This window comes from Macrosteles quadrilineatus, unplaced genomic scaffold, assembly GCF_028750875.1.
Source record: "Macrosteles quadrilineatus isolate MER2022 unplaced genomic scaffold, UCM_ALF_1.0 Scaffold_5__1_contigs__length_97177068, whole genome shotgun sequence".
Classification (NCBI taxonomy): Eukaryota; Metazoa; Arthropoda; class Insecta; order Hemiptera; family Cicadellidae; genus Macrosteles; species Macrosteles quadrilineatus.
Window position 1 is genome coordinate 38,385,704 of NW_026542598.1, and position 19,469 is coordinate 38,405,172.

Genomic DNA, 19,469 nt, shown 5'->3' on the forward strand with positions numbered 1-19,469 from the left:
ATATAGTTAATAATTTTGGTAAAAGAAGTACTGTATTAGTTGGGAAGTTAATTGAATATTTTACAAAATATCCTCTAAAAATCAACAAAAGGATTAATTGAAAATAAATTAAAATATTACATTTCAAGACAAAACATTGGATTGTACAAATTTAATTATGGTATAGAAAAATAATGGGCATCAAAATGCTAAAATGATATATATAAAGTGACAATAATGTGTAGAAAAACTAAAACGTTTTAAAATGAATACAGAAATATGATAAAAAATATATTACTAATAAAATATGAAATTTAGAGCCTTCTATTTTTTTTTTCAAATAAAAAGTTAAATGTATAAGTTTACTGAGCTAGGTAGCTATTCCAAATAAAATAATATAGATGCTGGTCGTATTAGTAAAAAAACTATTTTTAAATTTAAATTAATTTTTGGTCTCTCATAAAATTTTCTAATTTTTGTTTTTACTGAAGGGCAATGTTAAATGTAAGCAATTTAAGATTTAAATAAGTCTGTTTACATGATTTACAAGTGTTATAATTAAAATGTAAATACAGTACTCACACACACGATTACCTACTTTGAGGATCACCACAACAGTTTAAGTATGTATCCACACAAACTTCATTTCATTTTAAGGTTTGCTCAAACACTCTGGATTTCAGGAAACAATTTTTTTTATCTTATCCACTTCCTAAAAACATAACGGAGTATTGAATGATGCTACGATCAATAGAGTAGTTCATGTAGGATGATATCTCTTTGATAACCCATGCTATGTTTTTGCTTCGAAGATTTATAATATCCAAATCCCCGATATGATAATCCAATGATCGATATGATAATCCAATGATCGGCCAATATATGACCAGCATTGTTTATGATGACATAATGTCATAATTTATTTTTTGTGCTTCACTAAAAAAGTTTTATTTATCAAATACAGTTAAAGGTATCAGCAATCTGACACATTCTTTCTCCCATATTGTCTCCAACCCCTAATCAAGTGTGAGGGAGTAGGTGAAATTTTAATGGGGATAACCACACAATTTGCAATAACATTTAAACTGTAATTTTACAGCATAATAAATTACCATTTGTTCCTTGTTACCTTGCACCGTTTTGTTTAGAGTAAAAAATCAAATAAATTTAGTAATTTAAATTAAGAAACAGTCTACTTTTTTACTTAAAAATAAGTAATATATTTGCTTAGATTTTTGATGGGATGTAAGGAAGAAAAATAATAAAGAGGTAGCATTTTATGTTTAATTCATAAGTACAATAACATAGAAAACTACACTTTATACAAAATAAATTAAAGCAGCAACAATAAAAAACTGTGTAAATCAAAGTTTAAACATTTCTGTACTATAAATAATACAGTTTTATTTTTATGAATAACAATTGAAAGGTTTACAAAAAGTTTACAGTGAAATAATGATTTATAAGAATCTTCCAGTATGATAAGGCCAAAAGAGAATTTTTGAATTGTGAGCACTTTACAGCATTTATAAAAAAATTAACTATAAAGTATAGTTTTGTATTACTTTTTTTTTAATATGTTTGGTAAATAATTTTTTTTGCAATATTCTTTGGCACTTAATTTTAAGATTGGATCAGGCTTAGCAAAACACTGATCACTTAAATGAGTGTTTAATTGCTTTTTATGTTGATTTTAAACCCTATTAAATATATATAATCACAGTCTTTTGACATAACCCATCGATGACATAGGGTCGATCTTTTACAAAATTAGTCACAAAAATAAAATTTGTAACTTGATAACATTTGTAAAATTTTCCATCGTTCAACTTTGTTATAATTTAGTATTCATTTTTCTGATTATCAATAGTAAAAATATTAATTTTAAAACTATACAGTCTACATTATTTATTAGTAATATTTCAAAATATATACCTGATTTGTACAGCTTACAATAAACAATAGTAAAACATTAATACCTATACTTCTATTTCTACACTATGCAACCTGATAAAACTAAAATATTTAATGTACAATATTAAAAATTAAAATTTTTCATGTTTGAAAAAAAGGTCAGTTAATCATCAAAACAGGTGACTTTTAAAATCCTAAACCTTTCAAAATGCTACTAATTAGCAAGTATAATCTTATGCACTACCGGTAATAGATTTGTTCTCTTAAAATACTTTGAATAACCCAAAACTCACATCTTAGCTTACTATGGTATTTTTTTAGCAAATCAAATTTTGTATCACAGTCTATCTTTGTCTACTTGATCATACTTAGAAATAAGCGAAAGTCTAAAGGCATTTTTGCTGTGCTGTGTGACATACCTGATCAATATCGCTGATTGAACGCATATGGTGAACACACTGTTCGCTAACAACATTGACTTCTACAAATTGCTCAACAATTTCAAGACATTTTGTTGGTTTTGAACACTTAATTACAATGAAATTCTTACCTTTCTATTGTGAGGAAAAACTGTATTCTTTGGCTTTAATCCGTAAAAAGTTTACAGAAAATATCTATTCTGTATCTTTAGAATCAGGATTATTAACTTGACAAGATCACTTAACAAATTGCTTTCAAAGATAGAAAACAATTCCACCTTTAATATGTTAACCAAATTTTAAAGCATGAAATATAAAATTAAATAGTATACAAATTTCTAGTAAAAAATCACCCCTGTAAAACAGAAAATGAGTATACCATAAGACAAAGTCATGGATAGTGGCCTCTCACCAAATTTTACTTCTGGGCCCGCATTTTATATTGGATGAGAAAACTAAATGTAAGAATCGACTAGCCTTGGTTCAATAAAATAGTTTAAGCCAACTACAACTTAATTAAGAATATTATTACATCAAAAGTCAAGATGATTTTAAGGACTTGGTTTTATGACGTTCCTTTTGCTATCTCCAGTTTTGGCTAACTTTTAGTCACAACTTTCTACTAACATCAAAAAGTCAAATGATATTGGTTTAGTTTTGACTTAAGTTTCAACAGGAACTTCTAAGGGTGAAGTGATTTCATCAAATTTTACAATTGGACTGGTGTTATAAATGGTAACCTTTTGTACTTACAGTATAATATCTTGTCCCTCATTGTAAGCGTTAAAGCTACTTAGCTTTGGTATACAATAATCCACCAGGATTTCAATGTCTCTCACTATCGCCTTTCCATTTTTCCATCTTCACCAACCCGATGATTTGAGCGTGAAAATCTTTGTAAAGTTAATCACAGTTAAAACACTGCTGATCTCCAATTACAAAGTTGGGATCATTGTTGCGTTTAACGCAACGGGTGCGGGCGACTCTTTCCCGAGTTCTTTGACGATCTCGATCATGCTGCAGTATGTTCCGATGACCAATCCGAGGATGCCGATGATGACGAGAAAGATATCCTTGAGGGCAAGGCCGAAGTTGAGGGTGTTGTTGGAGTGTGCGACACACGCCTCTATGATCGCGGGGAAGGCGATGCCGAGGGCGGAGAGACAGAGAGCTCCGAACAGGGAGATGAACAGGTCTAGAAGAGGAATGGCTGCGGCTAGCAGGACTGAAATTGAGGAGAATCATTAGTTTAATATCCAATAGGGGGGAGATTTACGATTTAACAAACAGTTATAAAGAAATTATGGCTAAATTGTGAAAAATTAAATTATATAGAAGTGGGCCAGAGGATTTAGTTACAGGTCCAATGGTCCTTTTATTATTGGAGGAAATGTAATTCAAAGACTCGACCATGGTTTTTGAGAGTTGGACTTTTGCCCTCCAAAATTAACAGCTGTAGCAATTTCAATGTACAGTATTTACCAGAATTGTTGGTTGGTTTTGTGACAAAAACAACCAGAGATCAACGCATCAAAGCAGATCAAAGCACTGCTGTCGGTCTATATTTATTTGTCTATGGCTTTTTAACTTCCTAAACCATCATTCATTAAATTCCAATCAACTATTATCTACACCATACAAAAATTGAACTTACAAGTCAAAATGACAATGACAGTTCTCATGACGTATTCAATGAACAGTTTCTTGCTGCTGTGCTCCAAGTGAGACTTGAGGTACGTGTTCCACAGAATCTCGATGGGAACGTAGGCTTGCAGAGCGTAGGAGATGAAGATGGCAATGGCGAACGCAATCTTTACTGCCTGGGCTAGGCTGTAACATGAACTCAATTAACGACAAGTATAATTTAATTTTAATAAGAAAAAGCAACCCTGAGAATAGTGAAACTGATGCTTTACCTGAGTTTTCTGCTATCAGCATTTGCATTGTTATTACAGTATTACATTTGACTTAAGGTACAATAATGTACGAAACACATTATCATTTTTAATTGTGGCTAGTAGTAGTTTTGAATAATATTGGACATAATTCAATTCAACCACTGGCAAATTTGTGGTGCTGGAGAATACAGTAGGTTATTTTCACACCAACTGTTATAATAAATATAAAGCTAATTTGGATCACAAACTTTTGACAAAACCGTAAGCCGTAGTATGTAGCCACGTAAACGGACACACTCACATGCAGACATTACTTCGGAACCCACTTTTTTGGTCCAGGATAACCCAAAACGGATATAGCCACTCAAAACTCAAACTCAAACATTTTGACAAAAACAGTTCTTCCTCCTTATACAATGTATAGCCAGGGAGATTGGAAATAGAAATATAAATAATTGTACTTACATTTCACCTTGTGGCAGGTTGAGGGTAACGCTTCCCCGAGCTCCGCTGCCGTACTTGATGAACCCAAAGAATCCAACACCAACGTACATGACAGTAACAGCGGCCATACCTTGGTTCAGGATACCAGTGTAGCCTCCGAATGATTTTGGAGTCTTCATGTTATTTTCCAGAGCTATCACCTGTGTAAAGGTAAGTAATATTGATAAGTTGATGTTTCCAATTCCAACTACCTAAAGCTGACGATAATGTGTTTAACACCAAAACATGTTCCGAATAACATGTTGTTTGAACTGACGGTTTTTTACGTAAGTAATTTTGTCTTACTTCATAGAATATTCACACAATAACTGTGTAAACAATTTCAGGTACCATTCTTTAGTCATACCCTATGATTTAAGACACAACATGTAAAGAAAATTACAAGTGTGATTTTTTTAAATTTGAAGTTTTTTTCTTCGCGGATTAGATTCTACAAAATTATTGATATAACTCCTATGAAAAAAATCCAAAACTTACAACTCCCACGGCCTCCAAAGCGAACAAAGTAGTTCCGATGTACAACACAAAGCTCTGCCCGGACCCGACAAGTTTGGCGCTGCTGACGGGAGGCAGTTGGTCGAAGATGTAGTAGAGGATGATGCCGATACCGATGAATGTGATGACATTGGCCAGCTGGGAGAAGGGAGCCAGCAGCTTGAGGTTGCGGATGTAACAGATCAGGATGAGCGGAATCAGCAGAATCAGCATGTGCGTCCTGACACCAATTGGCGTCCAGTATTGGTCTGCCACCTGGAGAAGATGAAGAATTAGGACTCGGTAAAAGAGTCAAGAATGTCTAACAATGATTATGTGCTTCGCTGAATATTACGTTTTAGTACCAGCACAGAGAATTAAGGTACAGAGGAAACATTTAATGGTACTCTTGGGTGAACACTATTCACTGATGGTGTTTAGAAAGTCCAACACCTCCACTCGCCCTCATGTACTACAACGCTCACGGTGGAGGAAGACCTTGTGCCCTGTGGGATAGGAGTTTCCGTTCATAGTGCTTGCCTTTCAGGCTCTTCCTCGCTCATCACAAGTATATTTTCGGCACAACATACCAGAACTGAAAAGTGTGCGGTTGTGCATAAGCGTGTTTCCTCTGTACCTAAGGTACCAGTAATACTTGTGGACTGGTTAGAATTGTGGTTTTTCACTCCTAAGAAACATTTAAACCACATAATCATACTCATGTATGGTGGTACAAACATTAAAGGACACTAGGCCTACTGTATGATTTCTTCTCCTCCTCTCTCCAATTATCAATAGTGAAGACCAAACAAGCGGCCCCTCCTGTACCTGTAATGTTTTCCTATCTATCAATGAACTTTTTAACTGACTATTTAAGTCAGTTAAGCAATTCATAACAACCGAACTCTGTTATTTCCTTCCTACATTTGGGTTTTGTTACTCCAAATCTATCTAATGTATTTCATATTTTGTCAAACTTACTTCTTTGATGTTCTCAGCAACAAACATGATATAAACACAGCAGATTCCAAGTTGGTACAGGATCAAGAAAAAGTCAACAATTGGTCTGAAAATAAACAGATAAATGAATAACAACATCAAATAATTCTTCAACTATGAATGTTTTGCCTGAAAAATTTAGAAAATTTTACATCAGTATAATCAAATCAAATTATTAGTCATCTTAATAATTAAAAAAAAAGTTGTTAGGTTTCTATCAATAGTAAATTTTATTAATAGTACAGAAAGTGGCATTTTCTTTCTGGTGCACGCTTAAAGTTTCTTGTGTGACAAGGCAAAGCTAAACACATGAACACAAAATTTCACAACCTTAATTCTTAATGTTCATTTTGGGCTACATCATCAAGCTCTTATCCACTTCTTTAAGGCAATATAATGGTACTAGCAATAGCAGGTTAAAACAATGTAAACACCAACAATTAAATCTAACTTTTCTTTCTTTCTTATATAACTTCACAAGGATCCAATTCTCAGTTATGTATGAAATAGCTAAACAAACATGCTTGTTGGGACGTAACTTACGCAGAGATATTAGCGAAGGGTCTGAACATAGAGGGTCCGTGCTGTAAAGCGACCTTCATTGACTCCGGATAGCTGAGGATCGGAACTCGTAATCTCTTGCACATCTGGTACTGATTGGTAACCTAGGAATGAAGAACAAGAAATAACTCTTTGTTTGGCTTTATATTGATAAGGTAGTTTGTAAATATTGTAACTATAGTTTTAAACAGTTCTGAAAGTGGTGATTGTAAAGATCAAAGCATCTAACCTAAGTCAAGTTTTGAGTTAAATGAATTGAACACATTTCGGATAATCTAGTCAACTTTATGCTTACAGGTATCTGACTGGTATCTGACAGAGTAAGATATTGATCAAACCCCAGAGCCTCAACAATTTTACCATTAACGTTTATTGTTAATTTTTTACTGACTATCCGTACATCTTGTTTGACAATGACATCACAAGTTCCATAAACAGGTTGGACAAAGTTATACTAAGAAGCAGGAAGTTAGGGACAGAGGGAATGGAATATATTGGAATGAGGGAATATTGAATGATGCACTTAAGTGGTGTCTAGCACAAGCCACTGGCGTTTAGCACTAGTCGCTTCTCCCCCTCGCACTCCTTCCCACCCTCGCTATCACACTGCAAGACTCATGGTGGAGGAAGACCCTGAGCCTTGTGCGATACGAAAGTCTGCACAGTGCTCACCGCTTGGGCTCTTCTTTGCTTGTCATGAGTATATTTTCCCTAGTGTGTACTCACAACATACTAGAGCTGAAAGAACTCGGTCCCGACCAGCAAGTTTCCTCCATACCTTACTCTGTGATGTCTTAGGGAGAATTTATAACCTTCTTAAACAACTAAATCGTTCACTCAAGAAACTTGGGAACTTACAAGAACATGAAGGCAGTATGTGCAGAGGAAGCCAATAATGAATGTTGCTACAGTTCCGAGCGCCAACCCTGCATTTCCGAAGGCGTTGGGCATGGCGAGGATACCTGTACCCAGACATCCCTTGAGCAAGTGGATCAGCGTCTCACGATCTCTGGATGGAAATAAATTAGTAGATTAGATTACATAATGTTGACACATCAGGGTGTGTATTTTAGAAATATAAACATAAAGTAAATTTGGGGTGAAGTATTTTAAGATGATTGAAGGATGATTGTTGATTGAGATAACAGCTTTGTTACTGAAGATCAGCTGTTTTTCCTTCCAGAACCAAATAAAAGCCCAATTTAGGTTTTAGGTTTGTCAGGGGTACAAGGAAGAGACAAATTCCCCCTCAAGGTACGTGGGAGCGCAATAAACTCTCGGGCCAATAGCGCATCACATGCAAGCCGCGGGTCTGGTCCCCATCTCAATTGCTAATAATATTTTAAATCTTGGAACACACAGGGTAGGGAAGTAATAATGTGGCTAAGACAGTATAAATTTTGGTAATTCTACTTACGTTGTCGGGTTTTCTTGGTTCCTGTGCTCGTGGGGATCGTATGGTGTCCCCGAGTCCTCCGCATAGTTGGACATCTGCATTGAAAACTGAGCCTTGTCATTCTGACCCTTGCCCCCATTGGTCCTGAAATAAATAATATGTTTATTTTAATGGTTGATAAAATTTATGCACTTAACTTTGATAAATAAATTATGGTACATGTACTTAAATTTAAAAAGGAGTGTAAACCTTGGTTTAGGATTTAGTAACTGTATGATAGGAAGTTCCTCATTTCATTATTGAATCGTTAAAAATTAGAAGGTCAACAATCTACTGTAAATATTTTAACATGCATTTTGCCATTGACTTTGAAATTTCCAGAGTAGACATACTTTGCTTAACAAGTTGGCGTACAACAGAAATCAGCAATAATGACATCAACGCCATCCGTTGGAGGCTCAGCTCAAAATGTTTATTTTTATTGTGTCACTCACTAAAATTGTTATAACCTTAGCAATATGAGGCCCCTGAACATCATGGCATTCAAGGACAATCCCATATTGCTAAGGGTTTATGGTAATGTGGTGTTATGAATGGGGGGAATTGGGTGGACCCATGTTTCTAGGTGTCAAATGAGACAACCTAAACCATGAAGTACATTCAAAAGAATCTTTGCTAGACAGCCATAGTGCCAAGAATTGGATGTAGTATTAAAAATGAAATCATACTTAGGCTTTATGAAGATCCGTTCAAATATCCTCATGGAATTGCTGGAGAAGACTTTAAAGTGTGTTTATTTCCAATAACTTAAGTGAAATGTTTTCTCCTTTTTGATAGGTTACTTTCCTAACTTTAACAACTGGATAAGACTTTTACAATGTACTTGTAAACAACAACTTATCTTCTATGTAATAAACTAAACACAGAGCAAAACACAAAGGATGTAACATAGAAACTGAATTAAAAGAGGAACATTTTGGCGTTGATACACTAAAACAAACTAAAGATTTTACATGGGGGGATAAGAATCCTACAATAATCATTCAAAGTCAATACTGAAATATATTAAGTGGCATCAGCTGTTTTTACTGTCTATGGAGTTGATTTTGTAAAATATTCAGAGCACCATAATCAGCCAATTAAAACCTGTAGAAGGGGAAAATATTTTTAGTCATATAAACCACTTTGCTGCATATAAGAGTAATTTCATTTCATAAGTTATACTCATTAGAATAAGATTAGAACCGAATATACACATGCATTTTTCACAAAATACAAATTTACTTCCATAAAATAAATATTGCAATAATGGTGAACATAATTTGCTAAAATATCATACCTTAAAATATATTCTGGGTATAGTAGCATTGATACAAGTTTCAAATTTTACAGTTTTGAAATTATTGAATTTAATTTAGTGTCTATCAAAAACTCACTCACTCACTACTTATTCAAAACTTGAACCTACACTGTTAGACAGAACACACACTTTATGTTTATATTTTCACGCCTCCAATAGTACAGATTATCTGTATTGATATGATGGATGGTTGAACCCACCATAAATAAATCAATATTGTATTGGATTGGCTACACATGTTAAATGTTTAATTAATAAACAAATTCAAAAATTTTTTATAGTTTGGATGATTAATCATGATTCATTCACGCATGCACATCTACTCTTAATATTCAGTTAAAAAAATCTTTGTACAACTAAATCTACAGTTCTACTGGACTAATTTTATTAATTAATGCGTTGTAAAGCCCACTTCCTGTAGATTAGTAAATGGTTATGTTAGTTTTTTTTTGTTAGGATTTATGGTGAAAAAAACATGATTTCCATTAGAAATTCATTGGAAAATAGAGGTCTCACATGTTTTATTTGGAGACAACTTTTGGCTACCTTTATTGAGTATTTTCAAGAAAAGCATGGTAATTTGTAGGAAATTTTATTCTCTTTCAGTTATCACCTTCCACTTTGGTATATTTCCTCACCATAAGTTAGCAAAAGGGTTAGCAGCTTCCAAATTTATAGTGGTGAGAAAATTCTGAATTAGAAATATTTTCAATCTTTCAACAATTAAATCCACACAGTTCTACCGGACAGCTTTTTAAAATTATTATTTGAATGGCTTCATTTGTGGTATGCATCATCTGATCAAATGAAACATGTGTTAGTAATTTAACAGCTGATTTATTATTGTTTCCTTGATTTTTCTTTGTTTACATTTTGTTATTAACAATTTGTATTTGTTGAAGAATATTATGTACTATTTTCCAAGAGTGCTAGTGAGCCAAAATTGTACTGGCTCACTGAGTCATTGCCTACTTGTTTAATTCATTCTATTGTCTGTTCTTGTCCACCTTAATTTGTAAAACGATGTTAATGAGCCCATCCTACTTCAAAGGTTGAGACATTGTTCTTGTTTGACATTGATACTTGAAAATGGACCCCAAAAGATTCAAACCACAGTTATTTCCTACTTACCTCCACTCATAGCAGGTAAAATAAACTATTGAAAAATTATTGATTCTATCATGGTTTATTCCATAAAAAAATAAATGGTATCAGAAATCTGACACATATATTCTCCCATTAGCTTGTCAACTACCTTTATCATTGTTGAGCATTGGGAGTAACAATGGGAGTAACTATGTCCCTTTATAGGGGAAATTGCAATAACTTTCAACCCAAATTTTTACAGCAATTAGTTTCACTATTTTGTTGAAGGACCATTACATATTAGTTTTTAATCAAAAATAGCTTATTTTGAAAATCAGATTTTCTTTTATTTGATGAGAAAAAATCATAAGTTACAATAACTTTTGAACCGTGGTTTTTACAGCGAGTTGACCCATTTTTCTAAGAATTAAAATTTCTATAAAATGCTAAATTTATATCAAATTGGTTGGGCCATATTTTGAGAAATTGAGATTTTTCCGTTTTATGGGTTTTAATGGGAAAATCACCATAAAAAAATCAAAACATTTTTTAAATGAAAAAGCTCCTGGAGATACCATGGATTAGTACCTACATACCAAATTTAATCAAAATTGGGCTACATGTGTGGTCTGTTAGCTTTCAATGACGTCAATTTGCTTATCGGATCTGATGATGATTGGAGTGTCCAATCGAAATCAATCACCACTTACCATCTTTTTTGTATATTTACCGTCTTTTGAGTAACAGTATAAGCGTAAATATATGTTTTAAGTGTTATAAGACGTTTCTTTTATATACTTTCCGGATATATCCACTCAAACTTAAAATTTTGACAAAACAATTCTTCCTCCATATACACAAAAAACTATATGTATGTGGATGTGTATAGGCGGAGAGAGTGAAAATTTGTTAAATAGGGCTACCTATAACTACAATTAAAATTGGTAAATTTAGTGAATTTGTAAATTTGATAGTAATGGAAACCACATATTGACTCATATCACATATTCACATATTGGCTGTGTTGACTCTTTTTAGGAGGTAAAACAATTTACTAGGTTAACTTACTTTTGGTCATGAGTCATGGCTGTCTCCTATATCCTCCACTTCTGCTATCTGCAACATAAAAATATAACCCTTGATAATCGTAAAGCTGAAACTTTAATTTAGTAAAAAGGAGCTATGCTTATTGAAAGCCATGTATCTTTTGGACATTACCACAATGTATTTACAGTAAAAGTAAACAAAACACTCTAATAATATACTTCTTATTATACCATTATTTTATATTTGTATTGAGTAAATTATTACTAAATATTTTGTATTACAAGTCATACATCATAGATTAGAATCTCTTCTCCAAACCATTACGACTGCATACCTTGGCGGTACAAAATGTAAATTAATTTGTTTTAATTAAAAAATGTTTTATCTGTAATCATTTTTATGAAATTTATAAGAGTTTTATATTGGCTGAGGTATGTTATTTGGGGTTACAATAAATAATGTTCCTGAAGACATCTATATGTTGAAATACTTAATTCTAGATTTGCATAAGTAAAGGGATTACTGAAGATCCAAGAGATCTACATAGAAAGTAGAAATTAGATCTGTTGTCTTTTGATATAAAAAACTTGACGTGGTTTTTAATACTTTCTGACAGGCAACAAGTTTTTACTGTTATTTTGGAATCATTAGTTCTCTGATAGTAGAAACTTAACATATTTAAAAATTATGCTTTCACTAACATCCTCTTCTAGCCATTTTAAAATTCACATTCAGTAGTAACATTACGTTTAAAGAAAGACAGTAGAAGTGAAGTATCACAATTAAGACAGTAAAGATAGTAAGACTAAGAGTATTATCGCATTAAGATAGTAAGGCTATAAGAGTACCGAATTAAAACATTTCTGACAGTAAGCCTAAGAGTATCGAATTAAGACAGTAAAGACAGTAAGACCTTAAGAGTATCGAATTAAGACAGTAAGACTATTAGTCTCCAATTAAGACAGTAAAGACTAAGAGTATCCCATTCAGTAAAGACAGAGTAAGACTAAGAGTATCCCATTAGGACAGTAAAAACAGTTAGACTAAGAGTATCCCATTGAGACAGTAAAGACATCAGTAAGACTCAGAGTATCCAATTAGGACAGTAACACTAAGAGTATCCAATTAAGACAGCAATGACAGTAAGACTAAGAGTATCCCATTAAGACAGTAAAGACAGTAAGAATTAAGACAGTAAAGACAGTAACAATAAGAGTATCCCATTAAGACAGTAAAGACAGTAACAATAAGAGTATCCCATTAAGACAGTAAAGACAGTAAGACTATAGAGTATGCAATAAAGACAGTAAAGACAGTAAGACTAGAGCATCCAATTAAGACAGTAAAAACCGTTAGACTAAGAGTATCCCATTAAGACAGTAATAGTAAGAGTATCCAATTAAGACAGTAAGACTAAGAGTATCAAATTAAGACAGCAAATAATTTTAGAGTTAAGACAATACCGGTATAATATCCAATTAACAGTGAGAACATTTAATTAATACAGTAAGGTTATCCAATTAAGACAGCAGAAATATACAATACTTTATAACTAATCAAACCATTAAAATGTTTAAAAAATATTCATCGAAATTTTTGAAAAAAACTTATTATGTTCCCCTTTAATTCCACGGCCACGTTCTGGGAAATTCAGAATAAAAATTCAAAGTGTGATTTATCTTGACACCAATCGATCATAATCATACTAATTGACCTTATATACTTTCATATTGATTATTCAAAGTGTTAAATCCTGTAAACATTTGGAATATCCAAATGACCTTAAAAATCAATTTGACCTACCACGAGTGAATGGAGGCACGCCACATGAGAAAATCAATGATCCAACACTTGGTCCCAGGCTCAACACAGATTAAACTTAGGTCTAGTCTACAGAGTCCCTACTACTGTACACACGTTAAATATCCTATGAGTACATATCACACAGTTCGACCAGAACATGGGGTACATGTCGTCAGGTCGATGGGCACACTCAACTGGACCTCTCCCTAATTCGGACTTGCGCTTTTTGTACCCTCCCCCCTCGCCACACCCGCCCCAAGTGCCATTCATGTGAAGGGATGAAACGGGTCTAGGGGAAAGATTCGTTAGGGGTTGAATTAATTTGCTTACATACAAATTGTAAGGGTGCAATTAAGACGTTCAAAAGTGTGCGGAAAATATTTTTTACACACAATAATTTTGTGACAGCATGAAATCAAGTACAAGAAAGTAATTAGTTAAGTGTGTTTGTTCATATTGTTTTGAACTTTAAAGAATAACCAATAAAGAAAACACCTTGTTCTTTAGCCTGAGCATTTTTTATCAATTGTCTACACTCTACAGCAAAGATTTTTATTTTAATAATCTTCATGGATAAATTTTCTCCTTTCTGCTAGTATGTTGTAATCAATTGTTTTGTTTCTTTATTTGAGTGATAATCCCTAAATTAATTTTGCTGTATCCATAAAATATCAATTATCCTCATTATTCGTGGAAAAAAGGAATCTTTGCAATAATCGTTTATTGGCATTTGTTTGATTTTAACTCATTTTAGTTTCAAGACTCAAGATTTTAAACTTCCCCAAGCTCCCTCAATTTCAGTCGTCAATGTGAGTTGTGCTGAATCCTTTTATTAAGACAGCAACCATGTACGCATTCAAAGCTGAAAATGAATGTAGGGTTATGGAAAGTGCGTAGTTTTGTCGTTAAAATACGACCAACTGATTCTATTTTAAAAACAATTTATCAGCAGCAAGGACCAGTTTCGAACCCTCAAAAACTACTGACCTTATCTAACAAGCGACCTTATGTTTATTGTGCTTAGTATAACCACTTAGCTACCCAACTATTCCTGATAATTCTTTTGAAGAAAGAAAGATTCAAGGTTTCTTTCAAGAAAGATTCCTAACAAGAAAGAAAGATTCAAGGTTTTTATGAATTAAATACGAGTAATTTAGATAACAACAACGTGAAGACGCAACAGTAAGCTATCAGCTGATCGAACGATCAGCTGTTTTGTAGTGTCACACGCACACAATCAACATATTGCGTGAGTTAGTGTCGTTTGTCATGGAAGGCGTCTCTTCTCGTAACTCATATACAATATTTCATCGTTTATGTAGTGTAATAGTATATTACGTTACTAGTCCTGAAAATAAGTGTTTACCGGACGAGTGTGGTCGTTCCCGTGCGAGACGGATTAGTCGAGTACGGGATTACCATACGAGTCCGGTACACACATTTTGGACGAGTTGCGTACGATAGTTTACGCCATACTACTAAATCCCTACAAATCCTTATATATTTCCACCAACTAAAGGACTAAAAATCACTAGTCATAATCTCTAAGAGAGGTTATGTTTTTGTTTATAACCATTCATTGCCACCTAAATACAGTATAATCAGCTGATTGGTGTCCGGTAAAACTCATTGCAGTACAGTAGTACGCAATGAAACCCCATTTGAATAAGCCGGCGGCAAACAGCTGTTTTCTGGACTAAATATTTGCGTGGGAAGTTCGTCAAAATAATGTAGTGTGGCGTAAAGATACATTGCAATACAATTAAAGTTGTATTATAATATGACAGCGTAATGTTATATTTTGTAAGCTATGTCACTGGCTGAAAGATTATACTAGCTAAGTGAGAACTAATAAGACATTATTGAAAAATGGATAATCAACACGTTGAATTGGGTAAATTGAAAGAAAGGCTTGAGTTGTTGCTGTAAATGTTAAATATTGCACAAAAATGTAAAAATAATTTATACCTGTGAAGGTAAAGTAAAAAAACGTTATTTTTAAACACCGTTTGAGTGTGGAAAATTTTAAAAAGTAAATATTTATAGGAGTATATTATATTATTGATTGGCCTGTAGTTAACTTTAAACACAGAGGCTTTTCGATAAAAAGAGTTGAATTAATTGGTTTCCAATTTAAATTTCTTTGGCATTCGCTTTACTCTTCTTTTTTTAACATGTTGAATTTCTTCAAAATATGTATAGTAGGCCTATTCAATAAAAATACTATGTTTTTGAAATATCTACCGTTGTGTATACTTATACTTGCATCATTATGTTTTCATAAGTTAGTTGCATATTCAAACGATTACCTAAATATTCTATCGTGTTCCATAAGAAAAGAGAGAATATACTTGCTCTGGTAATAACTAATACAATTTGGTAAATTAACTACTTAAATACGGAGAAAATCCCATTATTTACCATCCTTTGTAAACGAACCTACAGCGACTTGGAACTACTTAGTCGTGGTGTTATCTCATAGGAAACAAACACTTTTCGATACTGAAGTATATCCTCTGGACCAGCTGTGGTGGATTTTTAATTAAGAAGAGTAATTTTAATGAAACGAGAAAAAGTGTGTTATTGCTGAGCCAACCTTTACTTTTGTAAATGTGATGGATTTAACATAAAGAATATAGCTAGTTGTGTAACTAGTGGGCGAAGTGGAACTTTGCTGCACATGAGAGAAAAATGTCTACGCACGAGCCGTTGGCGGGTGAGGAAAGTTTCTCTAGTGCAGCAAAGGCAGTTTGCACTCGCGTTACCCATTATATTTTCCTACAGTTAATATAAGGCATATAAAAAATTAGTTTTTCAAACACTGTACGACACGTTTTTAGGTTAGGTTAAATCCAAACATTGAACCATTTGGGAAACGCTGCACTAGCTGATCGTAGTCGTGATATCTTTAAATGTTGCCAGCTTATTTTCAAGCGTACACGTATTACGTGCCAAATAAAAGCACGCTGTTTTGTTTTGTTTGGTTGGAATACTGGAGTGTGGCAAAAAGTGAGTGAGGAAAAGTAAAACGAGTTCGGCAAAAGTAAGTAAATACAGCAATTAGCTACTATAATCAGTGCATGGAAGCCCACTTTGTCAGGTAACTGTAGGTAATAGTATACAGTATTTCACTACTAGTCACGAAAGTAACCCATTTCGGGGCGAGATAGTGTTTTACATGTGAGTCGAAGACGAACATTGGAAACACTATCGAGCCCCGAAATGGAACTTTCGTGACGAGTATTGAACGATACTTTTTATCACGAAAAAAAAAACTACTTCATCAAACTTAAAAATTATCTTATATTTCGTAATCTGTTCATTTTTCAAATCTAAACACAATTAGGCTGTACAATTAATTTTAGTGTAAAACTCAGCTGATTGTAACTTTGTTGATGTCAGGCAAAGTATTGATTGTGTAGCGAAAGTAATTTTTATGTCAGGAAAAGTCAGCTGAACACGATTTGTTTTTGGTGTATGGAAATTTAAGATTTTCGAATATCTCAGATGTATGGAAATGGGCTATTTTCGAATACAGAGTGATGAAAATAAGTTTTCCTACAGTCACCCGACAAAGTTGGCTTCCTTGTACTGTTTATAGTACAGAAAGCTGCTTATTGCTGCATATTTATACTTTGCCGTACGGTTTATACTTTGCTGTACGGTTTATACTTTGCCGCACATCAGGATTCCAACGAAACAACACAAAACAGCGTGATTCTATTATGCGCGTAATCCGTGTACGCTTGGAAATAGGTTGGCAATACTTAAAGATAATAATACTATGAGCAGCTGATTGACTATTATAACTACGATTTAACCTGTCATTTCGTGTTTATAGTTTCGGTATTTCTAAACTTTCCGGACTTTTCTTTTGGTAAATATGCATTTTAAGGTTTGCACGCGATTTTTGAAATTTTTTTTTTCATTCTACTCGAAATTTAACGCTGATTCCGAAAATGACGTTCTTATTCCGCGGAAAACGACCATAACGCGGAAAAACGACCAAAACGACAAAAAAACTTTTATTACCAAAACACGTCATGTGGGTACTCAAATTAACCGTAATATTAAGCAGATCACGACTACGCAAGAATCTTTTGGATCCGAGGTCAAATAAGCGAGATTTTTACGAAAACGTGATACTACCAGCAATAACTCCCAACTCACTAGGGGACAGGATGGAATTCGGGGTTTTTAGGTTAGGTTAGGTTGGTTAGGTTAGGTTAGGTTGGTTAGGTTAGGTTAGGTTAGGTTGGTTAGGTTAGGTTAGGATGGTTAGGTTGTTTACGTTAGTTTGGTTAGGTTGTTTAGGTTAGGTTAGGTTGGTTGGTTAAGGTTGGTTAGGTTAGGGTAGGTTGGTTAGGTTAGGTTGGTTAGGTTAGGTTGGGTTGGTTAGGTTGGGTTGGTTAGGTTGGGTTAGGTTAGGTTAGGATGGTTAGGTTGTTTACGTTAGTTTGGTTAGGTTGTTTAGGTTAGGTTAGGTTAGGTTGGTTGGTTAAGGTTGGTTAGGTTAGGTTAGGGTAGGTTGGTTAGGTTAGGTTGGTTAGGTTAGGTTGGGTTGGTTAGGTTGGTTAGGTTAGGTTAGGTTAGGTTGGTTAGGTTGGGTTAGGTTGGTTAGGTTAGGTTAGGTTGGTTAGCTTGTTTAGGTTAGTTTGGTTAGGTTAGGTTGGTTAGGTTAGGTTGGTTGGGTAAGGTTGGTTAGGTTAGGTTAGGTTAGGTTGGTTAGGTTAGGTTGGTTAGGTTAGAATAGGTTGGGTTGGTTAGGTTAGGTTAGCTTGGTTAGGTTAGTTTGGTTAGGTTAGGTTGGTTAGGTTAGGTTAGGTTAAGTTAGGTTATGCTTAGTATCATCCCTTTTACCTGTTAAATTAAAACATAAACAATTATAATAAAATAATGACCAGCTGATCGTGATCAGCTGGTATTTTAACACAGACAAAAGTTGGAGCAAAAATCCAAAATAGCATTGCATATTTACGTGAAAATCTCGCTTATTTGACCTCGGATCCAAAAGATTCTTGCATAGTCGTGATCTGCTTAATATTCCGGTTAATTTGAGTACCCACATGACGTGTTTTGGTAAAAAAAAAATATTTTTGTCGTTTTAGTTGTTTTTCCGCGTTATGGTCGTTTTCCGCGGAAAAAGAACGACATTTTCGGAATCAGCGTTAAATTTCGAGTAGAATGAAAAAAAATTCAAAAATCGCGTGCAAACCCTAAAATGCATATTAACCGCGGAAACCACTTCAAATTACAAAAACATACGGAACTATATTCTCAAAACGTGTAGCACATTTCTTGCCGAGGAAAAATAGCGGAGTGATACGGACCGCGGGTACTACTTTCTCTAGGGCACCTTTTGTGTTGCCAGCTGAACCTAAAAACGTGTTGTATAGCGTTTGAAAGACTAATTATTTATATGCTTTATAGTGACTGTAGGAAAAATATAATATAGTTACACAAATAACTATTTCATCACACAATGATGTTTTTAGCTGTTTTACATACGTTAATTAGTGGCTGAAAGATACGTTTTGCTTGTCATGACAGCTGTCATCATCATTTGGGGACCGAGCAGGTTTCTACATCCATAGGGCCTCAAAATCAGCTGCCCGCTTACTTTCTTAAAACATAAATGCATATTAAATACACAATCAGTATCCGTAGCATTGCAATGAAATTGTTTTATTCACCGCTGCCTAGCAACTATAATTATTTTTGCTGATTCCTCAAATCAATTCTTCACAGTTGTAGTTATGCTATTAGTGTGCATTATTATTCTGGTGAATAGTGGTAATAGGGTATAGTGTGGTGAAAAATCGCGTTCGCACCACGGATCAAAAAGGTTTTGGCCCTTGGTACGAAATATACTATTGTTCAAATAGGTAATGGTGCAATATGACAAACAATTTAGTTGATCACAAGGATTAAAAGTGTCTTTTCAACACTCTCTCACTTTCCGACCTTGGTTTTCGCCTAGACGTAAAACTTGTGCTCGGGTCGAAAATAGTCACTTTAGGCATACCCAA

General features: G+C 33.9%; 1 protein-coding gene across 2 annotated transcripts in view; it reads right to left on the minus strand.

Annotated features, from left to right (window-relative positions):
- Window positions 1-1,249: 1,249 nt before the first annotated feature.
- The window catches only part of LOC128995022 (proton-coupled amino acid transporter-like protein CG1139), a 37,237-nt gene continuing 19,017 nt past the window's right edge, over window positions 1,250-19,469 (minus strand). The window contains exons 1-10 of one of the 2 annotated variants that reach the window (XM_054419889.1): window positions 13,441-13,589; window positions 11,659-11,706; window positions 8,166-8,288; window positions 7,607-7,757; window positions 6,731-6,852; window positions 6,170-6,254; window positions 5,192-5,464; window positions 4,676-4,854; window positions 3,967-4,142; window positions 1,250-3,537 (exon numbers count right to left, since the gene is read on the minus strand). In XM_054419889.1, the coding sequence (XP_054275864.1) occupies window positions 3,248-3,537; window positions 3,967-4,142; window positions 4,676-4,854; window positions 5,192-5,464; window positions 6,170-6,254; window positions 6,731-6,852; window positions 7,607-7,757; window positions 8,166-8,288; window positions 11,659-11,675 (1,416 nt within the window). In that variant the 5' untranslated portion in view covers window positions 11,676-11,706; window positions 13,441-13,589 and the 3' untranslated portion in view covers window positions 1,250-3,247. Of the gene's footprint in view, window positions 3,538-3,966; window positions 4,143-4,675; window positions 4,855-5,191; window positions 5,465-6,169; window positions 6,255-6,730; window positions 6,853-7,606; window positions 7,758-8,165; window positions 8,289-11,658; window positions 11,707-13,440; window positions 13,590-19,469 lie in introns of those variants that run through there. The other variant, XM_054419888.1, reaches the window with a different exon arrangement.